The sequence below is a fragment of the Pseudoliparis swirei genome, chromosome 4 (assembly GCF_029220125.1).
Source record: "Pseudoliparis swirei isolate HS2019 ecotype Mariana Trench chromosome 4, NWPU_hadal_v1, whole genome shotgun sequence".
Classification (NCBI taxonomy): domain Eukaryota; kingdom Metazoa; phylum Chordata; class Actinopteri; order Perciformes; family Liparidae; genus Pseudoliparis; species Pseudoliparis swirei.
Genome location: NC_079391.1, coordinates 32356370 through 32377855, shown reverse-complemented (window position 1 = coordinate 32377855; position 21486 = coordinate 32356370). Strand labels below are relative to the sequence as shown.

Here is a 21486-nt window from a genome sequence, read left to right as displayed (position 1 = left end):
CTCAGATGTTCTCGGTATCTAAATTCTTACTTGAAGTCAAACATTTAATACTAAATGTTCCCGTGGTGATGAATAAAATAATATCACATCTAAATAGTTTGTGTTTATAACTTTATATACATCTTTGTGTTTGTTTATTCTAGTCCCATCAAGGGCCAATGGGGTTAAAGCAGCGCCCCACTGACCCTCGGTACTACCCGTAGCTGCCGCACGGGGGCCGGGAGGACACTCTCCTCCTCGCGCCGCCTCCTCGCGCTTCACTTCGCAGACTCCGCTGCTGCCGCTTCGTCGTGTCGAGCCGCAGGTCCCTCCGTCCGACCCGCAGCCCGACCTCCACGCGCACAGGACCGGCTCCACAGCGACCCCCCCACCGAGAGTCCACCGACCCCCCCACACACCGTGAGTCCGCCGCGGCGCCACATTGTTGCATTTCTTTGTGAACGGAGCCGCGTTTCTCTTTCATGTGTAACGATGTGTTGTTTTTTGTTTCTTCTTCTTCGTGAACACGAGGCGCGCGCTCTGGTGACCCGCTTCGGATCGATAACCTCGCTCCTTGTTGATTTATTGGTGGTTTAAAGAGGATAATAAGAACGATGTGGTGACTTCGGGGTCACCAGACCTGCGGATGTGGCGCCCCGCGCGAGGGGGAGTCGTGTGTGTGACGCGCGCGACTTCGGGTCTCAATCCTTCACATGTCGGCGGAAATAAGTTCTGCTTCTCTTTCATCTGGAGGAACGAGGCCGGCGGACTCGTGTCATGCTTCAGACATGCGCAAACATGCTTAAAAGTGTGCAACCCGGGCTTAAAACCAAGTTTTTTGGGTGCATATTTTGGTGCAAACAAAGTGGATTGTGTGTCTTTTACACCGATGTTTAATATAAAGTTATTGCAAGCTCATCTAATACCTTCAAACATCAACGGTTTAAAGGTTTAAATGATTTATTGATTGTGTAGTTTTTCTTGTGCTCCTAAAAGTAAAGCCGTGTCTGCTCGTGCCTGTCGTCTCGTGTGTTGTTCACCAAACACAATCCATTCTTTGTCTTCTATTTAAATTTCTCGTTTTTCCAAAGAGATGTAAAACAATCCCACATTTCACTAGAAACAAACACAAAAAAAGAGGCCAAAAGTCTGGCAAACGTGCTGGTTCCTCTTGTGGTGTCTGGTGGAGCCAGGGTGGGATGTCAGAGGAGCTTCATGCATCTCCATGAAGCTGGAAACAGAAACATGTTTAAACAATCAGCTGAAACGGAAGAACATGTGCAGAACAAATAAAAGGCTCTCGGGTTGTTGCGGCTATAATTATGTGAGTCTGCGACTACAACATCTTTAAAAAGGTCTTATTGCATGTTTCGTCCGATCGGCAGTTCAGAACACAACGAAAGCCGCACATTTACAACAGTTGCTCAAAATTAAACGTACACATTAAAAAGGTTGGAGAAGATGACCTCGGGACCAACGACTAGATCCTCTTGTCATCTACTGAAGCTACTCTACCCTTTAATCCAGTTTCCTCAATGCTTTTTAATGAATTTGTAATGGGCTTTTATTGTGAAAGGGAGGAAGGAAAGGGGACCTGTGGCCTGAGCTACCTTCATCAAGGCTGAAAGGAGTTTTTAAAGTTTGACGTTTAAACGTCGGCCTCGCTCAGGGGAAAGTTGAGTAACACAAGGCGGTATGACACACGCTAAAGTTGCGCAAAGGTTCGTTGACGTTTCGGACGTCGGAGCGCAAGAATTCCTGAAAGTTGAGAGCAAAACTGCCTGTGTGGCTCTAAGGCCTCTAACGGGGCAGAAGACGCTAATAAGAGAGAGAAATCCTCAAATAAATAGAGTTTTCATTTTAAATAAGTAAATTATTAATAAATTTATTATTTAATTAGATATATATATTGATATTACATATATTAATTATATATATTAATTACTTATATATATTAATTAATTATATATTTATTAATTATATATATATTACTTTATTGTTAATTAAAATCTGAAACCATTTGTTGTGGCCAGAGGGAATAACGCGTCTCCGGTTGTAATCTCCTGATTTTCTCGTCAGCGGATGTTCTTCAAACACTTTTTAAAAATGGCCTCCGACGTTGGCGACTTGCCATCGAGGTCGAGAGATGAAACGTTGAAGCGCCGACATCGTGGACGGAGGCCAGTGAGCGCGACGTCGAGTCTCGTGAGGATGAATCGTAAATAATAAATCCTCCCACAGGAGCTGGCAAAAAAAAAATCGATTTAATGGCCGATTAGTTTCTGCCTGGCTGACGGTGGCGTCAGCGGTCGGTCGATGTATATTTCGGATCGCCTGCCCGTGCGGCCGTGAACGTGTCCGGCTGCAGGTCAAGCGGCGTGACCTTCGGTGACCTTTTTCCGTCGTCTGAAGGGGAAGCGGCCGGCAGTCTCACGAGAATGCTCTCGGAGAACGGGTTCGTCTTCATTCTGAGATCTTGAATGCGATAACTTCAACCAGACACCGCCTGGTGGTGTTTTCTTGGGGGGGGGGGTGGGTTGGTTTGAATGCAAGAAGATGCCGATCTTTACGTTTAAATGATTCTGGTTTTAAAGTCGGAGACGTCCTCCCGGTGAGCTCGTAACCTGTTTACCTTGTTTACCCCGGAGGGGGATTCTGGGTATTATTAAGGTTCGAGTCGCGTTTCAACACGGTGGAGTTTGTTGTTGTCGGGTAATAAAATAGTTTCTGATCACAGAGCCAGATCAGTTCAATGTTTTAATCTTCAGTAAATCCCATAAAACCAACTGAGAATGTATCTGCCAACGAGTAGATATGTGTCAACGCCCGATGTTTTCTATAGACTTCTATACAACCAGAGGATTCGCCCCTGGTGGCCAGGAGAGAGAATACTTGAGGCTTCAAGACGGCAGTCCATGACTCGATGTGACATCACGTGACAAACGTGAGTTTTCCTTATCGAGGGGTTACTTTTGGGGTCAAATGTCTAAAGGGAGATTACTACGATGGCGTACAGCAGGCGTGAGATTAAACTGACCACGGTCTCAACAAGTAGTTGCATGTAGAGTAAAAATCAATGAGTTGTTTTTGAGAATAGATGCAATGCCACGAAATATCACGATACTCAAGCATACCAATATTTTCTGACGCTGTTGTTTATTTTGACTAAACACCGTCCTGCTACAACAGCATGTGGATTAATCCGCCACTGAAAATTTAAGAGAGAATACAAAGGTCTTATGTATATATTTATACATACATATATGTATTTATATATAAATATATATGTATTTATTTATATTTATATATTTATTTATACATATGTATTTATTTATATATATAAATACATTTTGGTATTTATATTGTAAAACAATAAACAGGATTTTTATTTGTTTATTGAAAGCAAATAGTTTTATGTCACACTTTCATTATTTTCTTCTGTGATAGTGAATTTATATATAAATATATATTTTTTACCTTTTAGAAAAAAGTAATTTGAATGCGCCATATTTAACGTGCTTTTTCCCCCTCCTATTTTCTGACATTTGATTATTATCTATTTATTATTATCTACACTGAAACATTCTCAAACCGGTCGGTGTCTCACTGACCATCACGATGCGTTTGTGTGCAACGGGACAAACGGAGACTCGTTCCGACTCCGTGGTCGTGGAAACAAAGCAGAGATTTCTGTTTACACGCTTCACGTCGTGAAAGAGTTCGCCTCTAAACAAGCATGAGGTTGGAGCGACTCCCTTTTTCCCACACACACATGCACACGCACACACTTCAGCGTCGCCATGGAAACCTGTTGAATGGGAATAAAGGCGACATCTGGGAGGCCCAAACTGGTTTCTCCACCGCCGGGTGGGAAAAATGATGAATGAATTAAATCAAAGTCATGGACCCCCCCCCATGCTGGTTACCTACGTTCAGACAATTACTTCATGGGTTGCAAGTTTTGTGTGAAATGCACTTTTAAATGAGCAAATTAGGCCAAAATTAGGAAACATTTCCACAACAGATTTGTCAAAATTCATGTTAAAACTTCTTGTTTCATCTTGTTAATGTAATAGAGTCAAAGGTGTTATAGAGAAGAGACCTTTGTATATTAATTTGCATCATAAAATACAGAAAACGGCCATAAAATACATATATTTTCCATGTTTTCGGTTATAAAATGTTGTTTTTTCAACAGCTTGCGACAAAAACATGGAGAAAATATGTTTGATTTCTTTGAATATTAATTTGTATCATAAAATACAGTAAACGGCTATAAAATACATATTTTCTCCATGTTTTCAGTTATAAAATGTTGTTTTTTCAACATTGTATGACTGAAAACACGGAGAAAACATGTCTTGATTTCTCTCCTCGAGCTGCAACAGAACAGAAATAAATGTGACGGTGAGAAGAAAGAACGGCCTCTGCTCTGTTTTTAAAGATTTTTATTGTGCAGAAGAAACGTGACGCCAGAGTGTCGAGTTTCACCTTTTTGTCACCGGCGAAAAAAAGTTGTGCTTGAAAGCTGCCATTGTTATAGTGAGAGGGAAGGAGGCAAGGAGGCAAGGAGAGGAGGTGGTCGAGGTGTTTATACATTCATAACATTTCCTGCAACTATTAGGATAACTGAACAAATGTTTTAGTCATTTTCCAAACCGTCGCTTCTCAAATTCGACGACTTGCAGCTTTTATACTTTTGTCATCTGGTTGTAAACTAAATATTTTGTTTTGGACAAAACATAAATACATTATTTTATATATAAACCAAACAATACATTGATTAATCAATAAAGAAGTGGATTATTGGTCAAATAAAACCAGTTATTTCAATACATTATCTCCAACATTAAACCTGGAACCCTTTACATATCATAGCGCTGCGTGGTTTCTTCAAAGTTTATGAACATTAAACGTCTCAAATTTGAGAAACACAGATTTCCTGATTTTCATCTTGTTGTGTATTAAGTGAAAGGTGCCGCCAGATAATTATCAGTGCGTGCCGCTCTATGCAGAATTGAATTGTCTTTCACCTCCTTAATATTTCTAAAGGTTTTACTATGAGTCACCTATAGGAGTGTTTATGTGTGTGTGTGTGTGGGGATCTTTATGCTAAGCTAAGCTAATAATAAGCGTTCCTTTGTCTCCGCTCTCCTAATACGAGATTTAAATTTCAGGCTCCAAATAGATTCTGCTGAACAGAACAGCGAGGGAAGACGACAGAAGGGTTTATTGTTGTTGTTGTTGTGGCCGCCTCCCCCACGCAGCTCCTGCACGTGTCGGAGCGTTTGTAGGCAACGTGGACGAGACGTCCAGCGGACGCCTTCAGGGTCGTCGGTCGGGTTGAATTTGTGTTATTAATCTAATCAAATCTGTCAAATTATCCCGAAAATGAGATCACCGCGGTGTATTAATGTATAAAAGGTGCCGGCTAAACTTTCCCAAAGCACAGGAAGACCCCAAAATATGAACTTACTCTCATGCATTAAATCGTCACGTTTGAGAAGCTAAATGTGGATTTTTGTTCTTGGAAAACAACAATCGTCTCAATAGTTTTGGTCTAAAATCTCAAGATATTTGATTTCCTGTCTCCTGTGATCGGCAGCAGACGTCACGTTGGGTGTTTTTGACCCAAACGATCAAAAGTCGTTTAATTATTCAGTTTAATTTGAGTCACTTCCTGTCCGCTCTGACATTAACGTCGGTGTCATCACGGTTATTAAGGATTATTTAACTTGCTGAGACGATTAGTTCATTAAGTGATTGATATTCTGATTTTCTTATAATAAAAATAATAAAAAATATTTAAATTCACCGTTTCCAGCTTCTCGAACGTGAATATTTGCAATTTTTATTTTCAGATGTGACAATACTTTGGGATTTTGGACTGGTGGTCAGATAAAAAGCCACTTGGACAAATTATAAAGAATCAATATTAACAATAATATATATTGTATTAATATATTTTGTCTATTTTAGAGATAAACGTGCAGCAGAAGAGGCTTTTAGTGGAGCGTTTGTTGTTCTGTGTTCACGTCTTTGTTGACATGAGCTGCTGCTTTCGGGTTAAGAAGTCGCCGTAAACGACGTGTCAGCCTGGAGGAGTTCACGCGGAGATGAACGGAGCGTAACGTGAAGCGGCCGATGTGAAAACAAATGAAACGGAAAGTGTCTTCATGTTTATATGTTTATAATCTCCCGGTTTCATACCTGCAGCTGAAAGCTGCTTCACACGCTAACATGACGCAGAATGAAAATAACTGGCAGGAAAACGCTTCCTTAGAGAAAAAGAAATGCCAAATAGAGACGAGGGTGGAAAATATATCATATTTCTGGCTGTGAAACTTCCCTTTTTTTTTTTTTATAAATGAGAAATATCAGCTTTAAATGCAGATTTTGAAGGAGAAACTGAAGTTTGTTTACTCATGTTCTGCAAATCCGTGGTAGTTACCTGGAGTTGTTGACATGCTGGTATTAAAATTCCCTTTAAATCAACCTGAAATACTGGATCAGGTTCACAGACCCGGGCATCCCGCTCGGAGGCTTCTGCACATGTGCGAACAAGCACGACGCACCTTTTCGTCCGGATATTACGACATCGTGAACAACAAAAAGGTTGTTACACCTGCAGGAGAGCTAGTTACCGTTAGCCGGAGCTAACGGAGGTTGCATCTCTGTACAATATGACTCGTTAAGTCATTAAAAAAAGTGTTTTGGGGGATTAGATTATTACGCTGTTGTCACGTGTTCAAAGATAATCTTAAACAATTAATTTTTTGCTTATAAACTTGTGTAAATATCGTAGTTTTAAGGACATGTTGTCACGGCAACATAAAGTATAAAGTAGTTTTCATGGTTTAACCCGATTTTAACTTTTTATTGGCCGATAAACAAGGAAAGAATAGAATCGTAACTTCTCTACTTTACTCAAGTATTTTCTCTACAAACAGAACCATGAAGGTGCCATGTGGAACCGAAAATGGTTCTTCAGAGTGACGCCATAAAAGAACCATTTCTGGTTCCTCAAACAACCTTTCAAACCAGGGTTCTTCAAAGAACCATTTCCTTAAAGAGTTCCTCAAAGAACCTATAAAGGTGCCTCAAACGAAACGATGGTTCTTCAGTCGGTGATGGTTCTTCGTAGAACCACAAAGCCTTTGAGAGAACCATTTAAGAACCATTGGTTTTCAGTGTGTGGGTTTCTTTATAGTTCTCATCTTACTTGTGTTGGTACTTTGTCCCAAACAAGCCGAATGTGAAACGTGGAACTTTCTTGTGTTTTTTGTTATTCGTATTTATATCTGGAAGCTTGTGACGTCGTCTGGAAACAGAATAACGGAAAGAGAAGCTCTGCTTTTATCCGTCTTTATTTTTTCTCTCCTCGCCGAGCGACCGCGAGCCGCTGGCGCCTGGTACGACCAGAGCCCTCAGAATGAAGGGAGGAGTGGAGGAGTGGAGGAGTGGAGGAGTGGAGGAGTGGAGGAGTGGAGGAGTGGAGGAGTGGAGGAGTGGAGGAGTGGAGGAGTGGAGGAGTGGAGGGCTTTGTTTGTTTATCATTACTCCACCCGAGTAGAAATGGAAAGGCAGCTGAATGAGTCGTGTGCTGCGTCCGCTTTGGTTGCTTTAAAGTTTATTATGTTTTAATATTCATTCAGGAGAGTCTCTCAATGATTGTGTCATAGTCCACACAATGTTTTAAAAGTGTTTCACCACGAATAACGTTCAGTCCCACGGCATTATTTAGAGTTTATTTAATGTTTAAGGAAGGTACTAAACAGCTAAAAAATGCTCCAGAGTACGAGTTTGTCTTTCCTGGTTTATGTAAAAATACAAATGCACTTATTGATCAGCGTGAGAACCGACTGTGATCGTACGTTTGGTTCTCCGGCTCTGAAAAGTCAACCTAATGGTTCATGTGTTGAAGCTGCATTCTCTCTCCTGACCACCAGGGGGCAACTCCTCTGGTCTATGAGGAACATTACTCTACTTCTCTCTTGAAGCTAGAGATTGAGAACATAAACTCAAGTTTACGAAGTTTACTGAGATAATAAATCAAGTCTTCAACGCAGCGTGATGTACATTTAGAGTAGAACAGACCATAAACAGGGTGGGCTTTAGGGCGGGGCTACACGGTGAGTCTCTCACATGACAGTTGAGGGGAGGAGTTATACGGTCGGGTTAGTTGCCGTCTGTGAGAGACGAAGACATTTCCACCGTCTCCGCCTTCTGGTCGGCCTTGAAGACTTCTTGGATGCGTTTGACTCTTTCCTGAGGAGCGAGACGCTCCTCGGTGTGACTGGTCTTTGGCTCCGTCTCTAGTGTTGAGACTATTTTGTGGTCATTGTGACCCAAACTGTGTGTTTTGGCGAGGCCGGCCTTACACGTGGTCGCCGCTGACCTCCTGCGATGTCGCTGCTCCCTCTGACCGCTGTGTGAACTGGGTCAACGCCTCCGACGGCACCCGGCTTGACCCGAGCTGCTTCCGTTTGCGGTCCGAGCTTCATTTTAATCGCTCGTTACGACTTGGCCTCCGTAACGCGCTCCAGACCTCAGCTGACAGTAATCAGGGCCGCGTGCTTTCTGTTGGACTTGTGCAAGTTCTGCACAGACGTGGTTTTATTTTTCTGTAAACTTGCCATATTCAACAACTTTTTTTTGCAGGCTGAATTGATCGAAACATCATGAGCACATGCCTGAAGTCTCGTGTCTATTCCTTCAGCAGTGGCTGCGTGGCACTTCTAAATGTAACTACGCCTTTTGTCTCGGGAGCCAGACGTTCATGAATTCGGTCATCGGGTTCACAGCGACCAGAACGTAGACGTGTGGAAGCCTTAAAGCTGCAGCGACGTAAGGGAAGAGTCAACGAGTCCACTTAACTCTTGTGTTGCCTTCGGGTCATTTTGACCCGATTCAATGTTTAATGTCGGTGTTCTTTCGGGAGTCAACAAACAAACATAAAGTACCTCACACTTAAACTTGGAAAACAATATTAATTCTAATAATTTTCTGGAGATTTGAATAGCTGGGGTCATATTGACCTCAAGGGTAAAATATGTTAGTAAATATAAAGGTAACAGGAGGGTTAAACATTGAATCGGGTCAAATTGACCCGAAGGCAACACAAGGGTTAAAGGACCAAGAACAACCGTGAGAAGAGCTGGTGAGCTCCTGGAGCCGGCGGCTCACACGTTAGCTAACACGTTAGCTAGCCATGAACATGGACTTCAGGCCGCGCCAACGGGCTCGGAGCCGAGCGTTTGAGACGGGAAGTCGGAGAGCTTTGAGATGCAAGAAGGTCGGAACCCATCGTTTTGTGGACCGTCGCTTCGAAGCCTGAAGTTCGACGATTTTATCGTCACCATGTTTTTGTAACTAATAAATGGAAGTTACCATATTTGGAATGAGGAGGAGGAGGAGGGGAGTATACGTCTCTAGTCCATGTCAATCACCTTGTAGCCCCGCCCTAAAGCATATTCGACTTTAAATGTACCAGAGGAGTCGCCCCCTGGTGGTCAGGAGAGAGAATGCAGCTTTAACTCATGAAGCATAGACTTCTATACAACCAGAGGAGTCGCCCCCTGGTGGTCAGGAGAGAGAATGCAGCTTTAACACATGAAGCATAGACTTCTATACAACCAGAGGAGTCGCCCCCTGGTTGTCAGGAGAGAGAATGCAGCTTTAACACATGAAGCAGAGACTTCTATACAACCAGAGGAGTCGCCCCCTGGTGGTCAGGAGAGAGAATGTGCAGAGGAAATGGAGTTGCCCTCCTTTCTTCTACTCTGGTATAAGGGGGTGTGGCCTCGGCTCCTCCCGATGAACCATCCCTTCACATTTGCGTAACGTGGATGGAAACCAGCTTTTATTTGGATTTAACTTTAACCGTTTAGTCCATAATGCCTTCCATCTGGCTTGTCTCTCCCATCGCCCCCCCCCCCCCCCCCCCCCCCCGGCATCGAGGCAGCCGTGTAACAGGAACCCAGTGATGTGAATATGGGATCCACGAGGAGCTCCAGGCCTTCACTGCCAGGGGGAACCATCGAGCACCGAGGTTCACCCAGATTTTCATAGATTTATTGGACAGTAAGAGGCCATTACTGTACGGGGGGGGGGGGGGGTCGATGGTGCATTCATGTCAGACGGGGATGTTCTGTAAATATCGGCCACCACACGGTCGGGGGAAGCTGGAGCGAGATGGATGAACTGCTTAGGTCTGCTTTGACTTATTTTCTGCGAACATAAATATCAGCGCCTGCACTCAGCGATGATGATATACTAATATATATGTATATATAATATATAGTTTATCTTATTTTAGAGACGTTAACAAACAAATTGGGAACTTCCGAGATTAATTGGAAACGTTTACGTCTGTTTTAAACACAATATTTATGCACATTTGCAAATAAAAATAGTTCTACAAGAATATTATTAGCGTTGTCGTGTTTTTAGTTTCTGACGTGCGTGAGCCGAACTTTTCCAATAACTCGAACATTTGTAAAACCGATAGATTTAAATCACAACATTTTGTTATTGAAATAAATATTCTACTTATAATATTTGTTGTTGTTTTTAAGATGTTCAAAACTATCCAGACAATTTGAAATGTAAGTTTTCTTTTACTATATTTTGATTTTTAAAAATAAAATTATTTATATATATATATATATAAACAAATCAAAAAGTGGAGACAAGAAGTGGACATTAAGTCTAACGAGGAGTCCGCGATACATAACTATGAGGAAATGATGAAGACGGATATGAAGTCAGAGACGATCGGCCTATCGACAGATTCTTGCACATCGTGTTCTTCTTCAGTTATTTATTTAGGTTTTATTCTGCTGCAGAGATTGTGAGGAGAGTATCTCCGTTATTGATCTAATCTGCAGAATGTATCCATCACCCGTCGATACGAAGGGCTGCAGAGTGAAGACTCTGCTCCTCGAGGAGGGCCGGAGGTCACGGAGGGCGCGACCTCTCCGTCTGTGCTCACAGATTGAGGTTGTGATTCACATCACGCTGCTCCCCAACCATCAGGCTCCATGCACAACAACGTCAATGCACTCTGTGTAGATACTGTGTGTGTGTGTGTGTGTTTAATGCTCTGTCTCATGTTTACAGAGCCAGCATCATGGGGAAAGGCTGCCTGACGGCGACCAAGTACTTCCTGTTCCTCTTCAACCTCATCTTCTTTGTGAGTATTTCAGCCTCATCGATGATGAAGTGACGTTAAAGGAGAAATGAGGAGTAGCGTATACAGCCTGGTGGAGACCTGTCAATCACCTGTAGCCCCGCCCCTAAAGCATCCCCTGCTTCATGGTCTGTGACTTTAAATGACCATAACGTATAATTGAGGATAGCTGTGTAGAAGAAGACTTGAAACTAGAGACTGAGACAAAAACTCATGTTTACAATGTTTACTGAGGGAATACATCAAGAGAGAAGTAGTCACTTTATAGACTTCTATACAACCAGAGGAGGCGCCCCCTGGTAGTCAGGAGAGAGAATGCAGCTTTAACACATGAAGCATAGACTTCTATACAACCAGAGGAGTTGCCCCCTGGTGGTCAGGAGAGAGAATGCAGCTTTAACGCATGAAGCATTGACTTCTATACAACCAGAGGAGTCGCACCCTGGTGGTTAGTATAGAGAATGCAGCTTTAACACATGAAGCATAGGCTTCTATACAACCAGATGAGTCGCCCCCTGGTGGTCAGGAGAGATAATGCAGCTTTAACGCATGAAGCATTGACTTCTATACAACCAGAGGAGTCGCACCCTGGTGATTAGTATAGAGAATGCAGCTTTAACACATGAAGCATAGGCTTCTATACAACCAGATGAGTCGCCCCCTGGTGGTCAGGAGAGATAATGCAGTTTTAACACATGAAGCATAGACTTCTATACAACCAGAGTCGCCGCAAATATTCAAAGTAAAAAGATAACCTTTAGAATCACCGCAAGAGTTTCTAAAGCGAGAAGACGAGCTGCTCGTTCTCGTTTCCTCTTCTGTGGAAATAAAATCTCTGATCTGAGGTCGAGAGCTTCTTAGTGACGGGTAAACAGAGTGTGTGTGTGTGTGTGTTATTGTGTGTGTGTTTGCTTCGTTTCCTCTTCACACCGAGTTCTCAGCTTCAACAGTAAAAGGGATGTGACTTTTATTTTGGCTATTATTGTTTCACCGAGGCCCAAAGAAACATTATTTCCTATGATACGCCCTGTGCTGCGTTTTAATAACATTTTAGACGCCTATAAAAGTCACAATATTCCTTACTTTCTACTTCTTTGTATTCCCTCAGTAAACAGTGTAAACATGAGTTTATGTCAGTCTCTAGTTTCAAGTCTTCTATACAGCATGATGTCATCATTTATACTTTATGGTAATTTAGAGTCACACAGAGATGCTTTAGAGGCGGGGCTTACTGTGATTGACAGGTTGAACGATGGTTGTCTTCATAAACAGGCTGTGGTTGAAATGTGCTCATTCACAGCCGTCTGAGGCATTGTTTATTATGTCTGACTGTGTGTGTGTGTGTGTGTGTGTGTGTGTGTGTGTGCGTCCTCCAGCTCTGCGGCGCCGTCATCATGGGCTTCGGTCTGTGGCTCCTGCTGGACAACCAGAGCTTCATCGTGGTCCTGAGTGAGTTCACGTCATGTTCACGGCCGTCGTTATGGATGAAAATACAGTGTGTGTGTGTGTGTGTGTGTTTTGACGGCAGCCATTACATTTCAAATCTGAAGTTTCTGAGACTCTTTCCTGCGTGTCGACACGCGTCGTGTTTCCCTTCGTCGTCACGCCGATTGTGATCTTACTCCTGCGACTCGGCCGAGGACAAAACCAGAGAAGAAGAAAAGGAAAGCGACGCAGCGTCAAAGTGAAACCAGTTATCTCTAATCCGTGTAATCATGAATGACGTTTGGATTCCACGTCAGAGACGTGAAGCTTCACGCCTCGAAAACACATTCCTTCATCCGTCACAGTGACCTCCATGAAGGCCGCTGTGCTGTTTACACTGAGCCTCTCTCTCTCTCTCTGTGTCTCTCTCTCTCTGTGTCTCTCTCTCTCTCTCTCTCTCTCTCTCTCTTTCTGTGTATCTCTCTCTCTCTCTCGGCTCCTCGTATCTTTTCATTTTCATGCTTCATGTTCTCTCGTGTGACCGATGTTGTTAAAACATGAATACAAAACGTCCTCTTGTAGGATTAAAAGGAATCGAGTGACGGATAAGAAATACGCCTCATCGCCTCATCGCAGAGGAAGTATTCAGTCCCGTTACTGAGGTACGAATACCAGACTGAGAAAATACTCAGTAGCTCTCTATCTTTGATCTATTGCTTTTTAAATGATAAGCTAAACGAATAGTTAATCAGCGAGGGAGAAGAAGAAGAAATGAAAATGAAGAAGAAATGAAAATGAAGAAGAAGAAATTAGGCCCACTGTGAGCGACACAGAACGGCTTTGAGACGACTGAAGAAGTGTTGATGCAGAACTATAGAGACGGTGAGTGTGTGAGTGTGAGTGTGTGTGTGTGTGAGTGTGACTGAGGACACTTGTCCTCTCCCCTCAGACACTGAGCTCTTTCTGCTCCGTCCAGCATCAGCATGCATCTCATCAGCCCAGTGCGCTCAGCGCCTTACTCATCACACACACACACACACACACACACACACACACACTACATCACCCGTCTGTCCGCGCGACAGCGGGCAGGCGGTGGCGTCGGGGTCTTCGTGGCCTCGTGTTGAAGTCAATGGATCATTTTGTGGTCACTCAGACGATGACATCACATGACATCACATGATATGTCACCAAGCACATTTATTCCAGCTCCGTTTGGGGTACTCGTACTCTCCATGTTATGTAACTTTATACTTTTACTCGATACGTCTCTGAGGGGAATATATATATATATATATGTGTGTTTTTATTGCATTTATTTTGAAGATTCAAGGTACTTTGGAGATGTATAACATTGATACTAAACATGATCACAATCCAGATGTATTTTCAAGAGTAGCTTTGCCCAGCTGTTTATAAAGTAACGAACTCTGGACTCGGGAACAATACCACCTTCGTCCACAGGGGGCGCCAAAGTCAACACAACATGAGAGTTCCTTGTAGCCACTTTACGTTTTAACGGCGTAAAAGTTGGACTGAGACATTGTTCATGCACTGTGATTGTGTCCCTCATTGGTATTGATCCCTGATCGGCGCTCCCTCTCTGTACAGATAACTCCACGTCGGTGAAGGTGGCGTGCTACATCCTGATTGGCGTCGGGGCGTTTTCCATGCTCATGGGCTTCCTCGGCTGCCTGGGGGCCATTTATGAGATCCGCTGTCTGCTCGGCCTGGTGAGTGTGTGTGTGAGTGTGTGACGTGGTGATGAATAAGGCAGCTGTGCACACAGTGTATAAGCAGGAACTCTTCTTGGCAGAGGTCACAATCTTCCACTTTTATTCAGGATACTCGTTTCTGTCCGGCTTATGTTATTTAAGGGAATGTTTGAAGCCAATTTATTTCTATAAATAAATAAATATTTCTATCAATATATACATAAATATTTCTATAAATATATATTTATTTCCAAAGTAAAATATATATTTATTTCAATAATTCTGTATTAATATATATATATATATATTTCTATAATATAAACAAGTTATTTATATAAGAGATTGTATATTAAAATATTTATTTATATAATAAGAGATTGAATATTAAAATATTTATTTATATAATAAAAGATATATATTAAAATATAGATTTATTTCAATAAGAAAACATAGATTTATTTATCTAATAAAAGATAAATATATATTAAAATAGATATTTGTATAATAAAAGATATGAAAGAAAATGTATATATATATTTTATATATATAAAATATGTATATATATAATATTCTTATAATAAAATATATATATTTGATTATATAAATATTTGTTTAGTAATTTCTACAAAGACTTTTCCTATTTAAACCCTCAGTGATTCCCCTGAGGCCGCTGGTCGGTGTCGTTATGATCCGGCGGGACTCGTTCAGCGCCTCATGTTGTTGGTTCCAGCTCATCGATGATAACTGGTTAAACTGGGATGTGCCTCTCCTGTCTCCCTCAGTACTTCACCTGCCTGCTGCTGATCCTCATCGCGCAGGTGGTAGCCGGCGCGCTCATCTACTTCCAGAAGGACGTGGTGAGTCACTTCCTCTTTGCGTCGCTGGGCCTTCTGGGTAATCTGACTACACCACGTCTTTGTTTCGCTTCGCCGGGCTCACCTGGAGGGCGAACTGCGGCAGGTGGTTCTCTCAGGAGGAATGCGTCCCAGCACGCCCGCTAATAACACACCTGTTCACTGTCGCGTGATCGGCTGCGTCCACGCCCACCATGTGGGCGGAGCCTCATAAAGCCTCCAGCAGGCGGCCGTGTGGTGTCGCCCTCTGCCGACTCCCGTGTCCTACAGGTGAGCGGGAGCAGAGAGCAACCGTTCATATTTTACTTTCCTGTGTGTTTTGTTGTTCATAAAACGTTTATAGGTCCGGTAGCTTCAGGTTGACTCCGCCCCTCGTAAACCTCCAGCAGGTCACTCGTGGTCACAAACGAGAACCGCATTTATTTATTCAGTATTTATTCCTGCTGCTATTTGTCTCCCTTTTATTGCACATTTTCTTTATTTTCCTAAATAAAAATTAGTTTTCTGATAAATTCCATTTAAGAATTAGTATTAAGTAAGTTATGTAACCCTTCGGTACACGAGCTATGCAAACCCTTTCTAAGGCACCACAGAGGTCAACAATGACCCGTATTGACCTCCAATGTTATAAATCAATTAATTTCATCATTTAATATTCAAAGTATTTATTAAATATCTTGTTTTTGAATACCACAAATCATAATTTTAATTGATCCTTTCTTAATTCATGAACTAGAAATAGTGTAGGAGTAGAGGAGTAGAGGAGGGGAGGAGTGCACGAGAAAAGGAGTGCACGAGGAAGGAGGGGAGGAGTTGTTTGTACTAAGTCGTGTTTCAGTTCCTTTCTTTGTTTACATTCGGGTTAAAGTTTATTTTCGGTGTTTATCTGCAGCTCCAGTAATTAGAGTTCAAGTCACATGACTGAGGCGTGTCAGCAGGTCATGTGACGTTGTGATGCAGACTGAAAGCTTTGAGAATAACACGGAGGAAATGTAAACAAATATTTGGTTAATGTGAACATAACATTTAAAAAGTTGATCGGAAAAGCAAATAATATGGAAAGCTGTAGAGTTTTTAGCTTAAAAAAAATTACAATCTGATTTCCTAGAGTTTTGGGCGTTAAGTTTACAATAATACAAATAGTTTGTATTAAATTATAATAATTAATTTATTCATAAATTAATTATTGCAATTGATAAATAATAAATTATGATATATTAGATATAACATGGAATAAAAAAAGTTAAATAAAAAGATATAATATAAAATCTAAACATTTTAATAATAAATATTATTAAATATTTTGAATGATAAATAATTAGTTGTTTAAGTAACAAGACTTTCAAAGGATTTCTGTGTAATCGGACTCTGAGCTCAGGTCTGAGTCCTCGTGGATCCAGAAGTCCAGAATCATAAGTCCTCTGAATAAAAGGTTGAGTTCTGTTTATTGTGTCTGAACATTTGTTGGAAACTCTCCGACCTTCAGCCGCCAAATACTGGTGAAAGAAAAGAAATCTCGACTTGGAGAACTTCTCTTTCTTTTCCAGTCTGAATTCACCGGAGACCTCGAGGGTCTCAGCATTCCTGGGGAAGAGATTTAGAGACGGCTCCCCTCTGATATTCTGCTCTCTTCATTCGACGTTCGCGATGATCGCGACGTCTGGATATTCTTCTACTCGAGTATTCAACCGCTCATGTTTGAGTTGTACAACCACACTCGCAAATAAATTACTGAACGTGTTGGAATGCAAATAAAAAAGGCTTTTTTAATATTGTTGAATGTCCAGAAGGATTCCCACTTTCTAAAATAACTTTACTAGTTTGACATGTTTAAACATTGTAGGATTATCCGCTGTCTTGCAGAGAGAAGATTGACACCACTCTCGTGTATATCAGTTAAATGTAGAGCGGCAGCTAGTTAGCTTAGCATAAAGACAGGAGCCCGGTCCCCTCATAAGCGTCGTTGGTATACTCTGAATAAACGAGCACACTACAACATGTTAACTCTTCACCTATTTAGAGGCGCGGCTAGCCACCTTTTGGTAACCATTGGAGAGACTGTTTACCTGTGTTCACGGCTTTATGCTAAGCTAGGCTAACTAGCTGCCGGCTTCATCTCAAATATGAAGGAAAGTCATTCAAGGGGGGTATCGATCTTCTCGTCTTGGTCTCAGCGTTTTCATTGTGGGATAAAACACTTGCCACGCAGCTCTGTTTTCACTCCGAGATAGAAAACGTGTGATTGGATCATTTTCAAATTATCGAATTTGGACACTAGGGCGTCTTTAGACTTACCGAGACCATAAACTTCATGACCTCCGTCATAAAAGCATCTGCACGCATCCAGGTGTCCTCTCCCACATGGATCACAGAGGTGAGGAAGCTCTAAACAGAAAGTCAAACACACGTCTTCACTTCAGTTTGAGCTCCAGCTGCGTCTCACTGAACGTTTTCCTTTTTTCCGCACCGTAAGTCTTTGTGATTTATACGAACATCTCTAAACTGTTTCCTCTCAGTTACACGAAGAGACGTCCAAGATCGTCACCAAGGTGCTGGACGACTACCCCGGCAACAACTCCGCCACGGAGCAGGCCTGGGACTTCATCCAGAGGACTGTGAGTTGGAAAGACTGATTTGCGCTCTTTTTAAAGCGCTTTTTAAATCCGTCGGGTCAGAAAGACAAACGGTGAAGGTGATGTCAACAGAAAGTTATGGTTACTGAACACAAACTAACCGATTAAATGACGTATGCAGTAAAACTACACAATCAGTCGTGTCAGCTGAATTTGGGCATCGTATCGATATCTCACTTTTCACCTCAAATAAATGAAACATAGATGAAGACAGAGTGATCGTAACGGGCCGATGCTTCACAAGAGGAAAGAAAGCACATTGAAATACGCAATAAATCAAATCAATGCATGTTTAAGTTCATTAATTTAGGAAGATGTGTATTTATGAGTGAACATTAAAACAATTTAGATTTTTGCAAAACCTGCAAACGAGCTTGTACTTCTGATCGGGCGACAGAATAAAGAAATAAATAAAAAAACGCTCGTAACGATCGTTCGAGGAAACTTCTTCACGCTCGTGTTTCCTCTGCAGCAGAAACACGAGCGTGAAGCAGCTTCTTTCCTCTCTCCTCGTCCTCTAGACGTTTCCTTTCTCCTCGTCCTCTAGACGTTTCCTTTCTCCTCGTCCTCTAGACGTTTCCTCTCTCCTCGTCCTCTAGAAGTTTCCTCTCTCCTCGTCCTCTAGGCGTTTCCTTTCCCCTCGTCCTCTAGGCGTTTCCTCTCTCCTCGTCCTCTAGACGTTTCCTTTCCCCTCGTCCTCTAGACGTTTCCTCTCTCCTCGTCCTCTAGACGTTTCCTCTCTCCTCGTCCTCTAGAAGTTTCCTCTCTCCTCGTCCTCGAGGCGTTTCCTTTCCCCTCGTCCTCTAGGCGTTTCCTCTCTCCTCGTCCTCTAGACGTTTCCTTTCCCCTCGTCCTCTAGACGTTTCCTCTCTCCTCGTCCTCTAGACGTTTCCTCTCTCCTCGTCCTCTAGAAGTTTCCTCTCTCCTCGTCCTCTAGAAGTTTCCTTTCCCCTCGTCCTCTAGGCGTTTCCTCTCTCCTCGTCCTCTAGACGTTTCCTTTCCCCTCGTCCTCTAGACGTTTCCTCTCTCCTCGTCCTCGAGGCGTTTCCTTTCCCCTCGTCCTCTAGGCGTTTCCTCTCTCCTCGTCCTCTAGACGTTTTCTCTCCTCGTCCTCTAGGCGTGTCTTGACGTTTCCTCTCTCCTCGTCCTCTACGCGTGTCTTGACATTTCCTCTCTCCTCGTCCTCTAGGCGTGTCTTGACGTTTCCTCTCTCCTCGTCCTCTAGGCGTGTCTTGACGTTTCCTCTCTCCTCGTCCTCTAGGCGTGTCTTGACGTTTCCTCTCTCCTCGTCCTCTAGGCGTGTCTTGACGTTTCCTCTCTCCTCGTCCACTCCACGTGTCTTGACGTTTCCTCTCTCCTCGTCCTCTAGACGTTTCCTCTCTCCTCGTCCACTCCACGTGTCTTGACGTTTCCTCTCTCCTCGTCCTCTTGACGTTTCCTCTCTCCTCGTCCACTCCGCGTGTCTTGACGTTTCCTCTCTCCTCGTCCCCTAGATGCTGTGCTGCGGCTGGACCGGCCGTGTGGACTGGAGCGGCAACCAGTTGATCGTGAACAGCTCCCAGCTGCTGTTCCCCTGCTCCTGCCAGAACGCCTCTCTGGCCTCGGGGAACGTCTCCCACAGCGGCTTCTGCGAGGCGCCGACGGCCGACTGGCCCGTCTACGAGGCGGTGAGGAACCTTCTGGTTCTTTCCTTTCCTTCGCCCCCCCGTTCTCTCCTCTGATGTGCTCTTCTTCTTCAGGGTTGCGCCGCCAGCGTGGAGAGCTGGCTCTTCACCAACATCGGGGTGGTGCTGGGCATCTGCCTCGGCGTGGCTCTGATTGAGGTAAACCGCGCCGATGTTTTCAAGTTGCGGTGTTTACGTTGCTATGGCAACTGTCCTTTGACCAGAATTACAGATTTATTTCCCTCAAAATCTTGAAGCAGCGTTCAGGGTGACAGCTCCACGTCTGCCGAGACCCCCTGAGACCCTTAGACTCCCTGATCCTTTAAATCCAGATTTTACTTATAATTTAACCAGATTCAAGAATATTATTCCATCTCACAACGACATTTTATTTCTTAAACTGCAACTCTGATTAAACTTTGAGCTTTTTAAAAATGTTTTAGTGAATGTCATTGTTTTTAAATCGTGATTTCTCTTGCATTATGTTTTAATGGTTTTAAGTGCAGCACTCTGAATTGCCTCGTGGTTGAAGTACAAAAGAACGCTGTCTCTTTAAATACCTTAAGTACCTAACGATGTATATGAAGCTAATTGATCCGTCTGTGTTTTGATTGACAGCTGCTGGGGATGGTCTTGTCCATCTGCTTGTGCAGGAACGTTCACACAGAGGAATACACCAAAGTGCCCAAGTACTAACTGGTTGAACTGGGCGGAAACACAGGAGGAGAAGCAGAGTAAAATAATGCGTTTGTTTCCTTTCCCTGGATTTCACCCACAACATTCTGTCCAAATGTAAAATAATTATATTTCTCGTTAGTTTATCCTTTTTGAGGCACTTCTTCTTTTTTTCTTCGCAGCACTTTAGAGTCTCTTTGGACCAGAGCCGTGCTCAACGTGTTTTTGGTTTAAACATTTTTTTTAGAGGAACTCACCTGTAAATTATCACTTCACGGTTTTAGTTTTCCCGCCCAAAAAATGCGAAGAGAAATCACGTTGAAATCGAGCGACGTGGTTTCAGTGGGAACTTAAACCCTCTGTGTGGCGTTTATTCTGTATTTTGTTCCTTTTTTAAAAAAATACACCAGCGTTTTGAGTTATTGTGAAATTATTTGAGTACTTTGTATATAATTTAAGTTTATGTGTGTGAATTTGAATCCCATACATTGTGCCAGGGTTTTTCTTTAGCAGCGCTTTGCTTGATTTTTGTTTTGAAAAATAAACATAGAAATAATGAGAAACTAAAGAGGAAGATTTATGATGCCGTTTCTTTTAAAGCATCTCTCAGTTTACAATTGTCTCTGACGACAAGCAAGAGAACGTTTTTCTTTTTTAAAAGTTGCTTTTAGTTTATATTTTATCCACTTTAATGAGAAAAAAAACAGTTTGAGGAGTGAAATATTTCTTTTAACCATTTTTTTTTTAAAAGTATGAGGAAAAGGGGACAATTATTTTGGAGCTGAAGACATATTTTTTGGGAGATCCATCTTGGAAATTTGTTTATAGAGAAAAATCATTTGAAATTCATTTATGTAAAATTTTTAACTTTAAGCCGAGATGTTTTGGTGTTTTTATAATGTACAAAATCCACCTTCCTGTTTCTTTGATGTACAGTGTATGAAAAACATCCCAATAACCGTGTCGTAGTTTCTAAAAGACGTCACTCGACGACTTCTGGTAGCTGGATTAGTTTGTAACATTCTTTCATTTTGCCAATAAAAAGATTACAGCAGTTTGTTCTGTTTTCAATCCATAATTCATCTTCATCTTCATACACGTATAAAGTATTCAAAACGCAACGTAAAAAAATCTCTACAAATATTATATACAGAAATATATGTATATATAAACATTATACATGTGTATAATAATTCTATATATATATACATATAATGTATATAGAACTATTATATACATATATAATATATACATATGTATATAGAATTATTATATACTTATATAATATATGTATATAATTCTATATACACATATAATATATGTATATATGTAATATAAATATATTATAGA

The 21486-nt window shown here is 42.1% G+C and overlaps 1 protein-coding gene across 2 annotated transcripts; it reads left to right on the top strand.

The window, feature by feature from the left end:
* Positions 1-246: 246 nt before the first annotated feature.
* LOC130193200 (CD82 antigen-like) lies at positions 247-21193 on the top strand. 2 transcript variants are annotated; one of them, XM_056413626.1, is made up of 10 exons: positions 247-399; positions 2822-2923; positions 11101-11173; positions 12547-12619; positions 14207-14328; positions 15093-15167; positions 17681-17779; positions 19291-19464; positions 19537-19620; positions 20080-21193. In XM_056413626.1, exons 3-10 carry the CDS (start codon positions 11111-11113, stop codon positions 20155-20157), a joined length of 768 nt encoding a protein of 255 aa, XP_056269601.1. In that variant the 5' UTR covers positions 247-399; positions 2822-2923; positions 11101-11110; the 3' UTR covers positions 20158-21193. The 2 variants fall into 2 exon arrangements, with proteins under 2 accessions (XP_056269601.1, XP_056269600.1); XM_056413625.1 differs by lacking the exon at positions 2822-2923 and having other exon boundaries at positions 248-399.
* Positions 21194-21486: the final 293 nt, after the last annotated feature.

What these genes read in the sequence shown, in the direction of transcription:
- LOC130193200 (XM_056413626.1), top strand. Translation starts at nt 11,111, where the DNA reads ATGGGGAAAGGCTGCCTGACGGCGACCAAGTACTTCCTGTTCCTCTTC. An exon ending in TCTTCAACCTCATCTTCTTT is followed by an intron (nt 11,174 to 12,546) that starts GTGAGTATTTCA and finishes TGCGTCCTCCAG; the next exon opens with CTCTGCGGCGCCGTCATCAT. An exon ending in TCTACTTCCAGAAGGACGTG is followed by an intron (nt 15,168 to 17,680) that starts GTGAGTCACTTC and finishes GTTTCCTCTCAG; the next exon opens with TTACACGAAGAGACGTCCAA.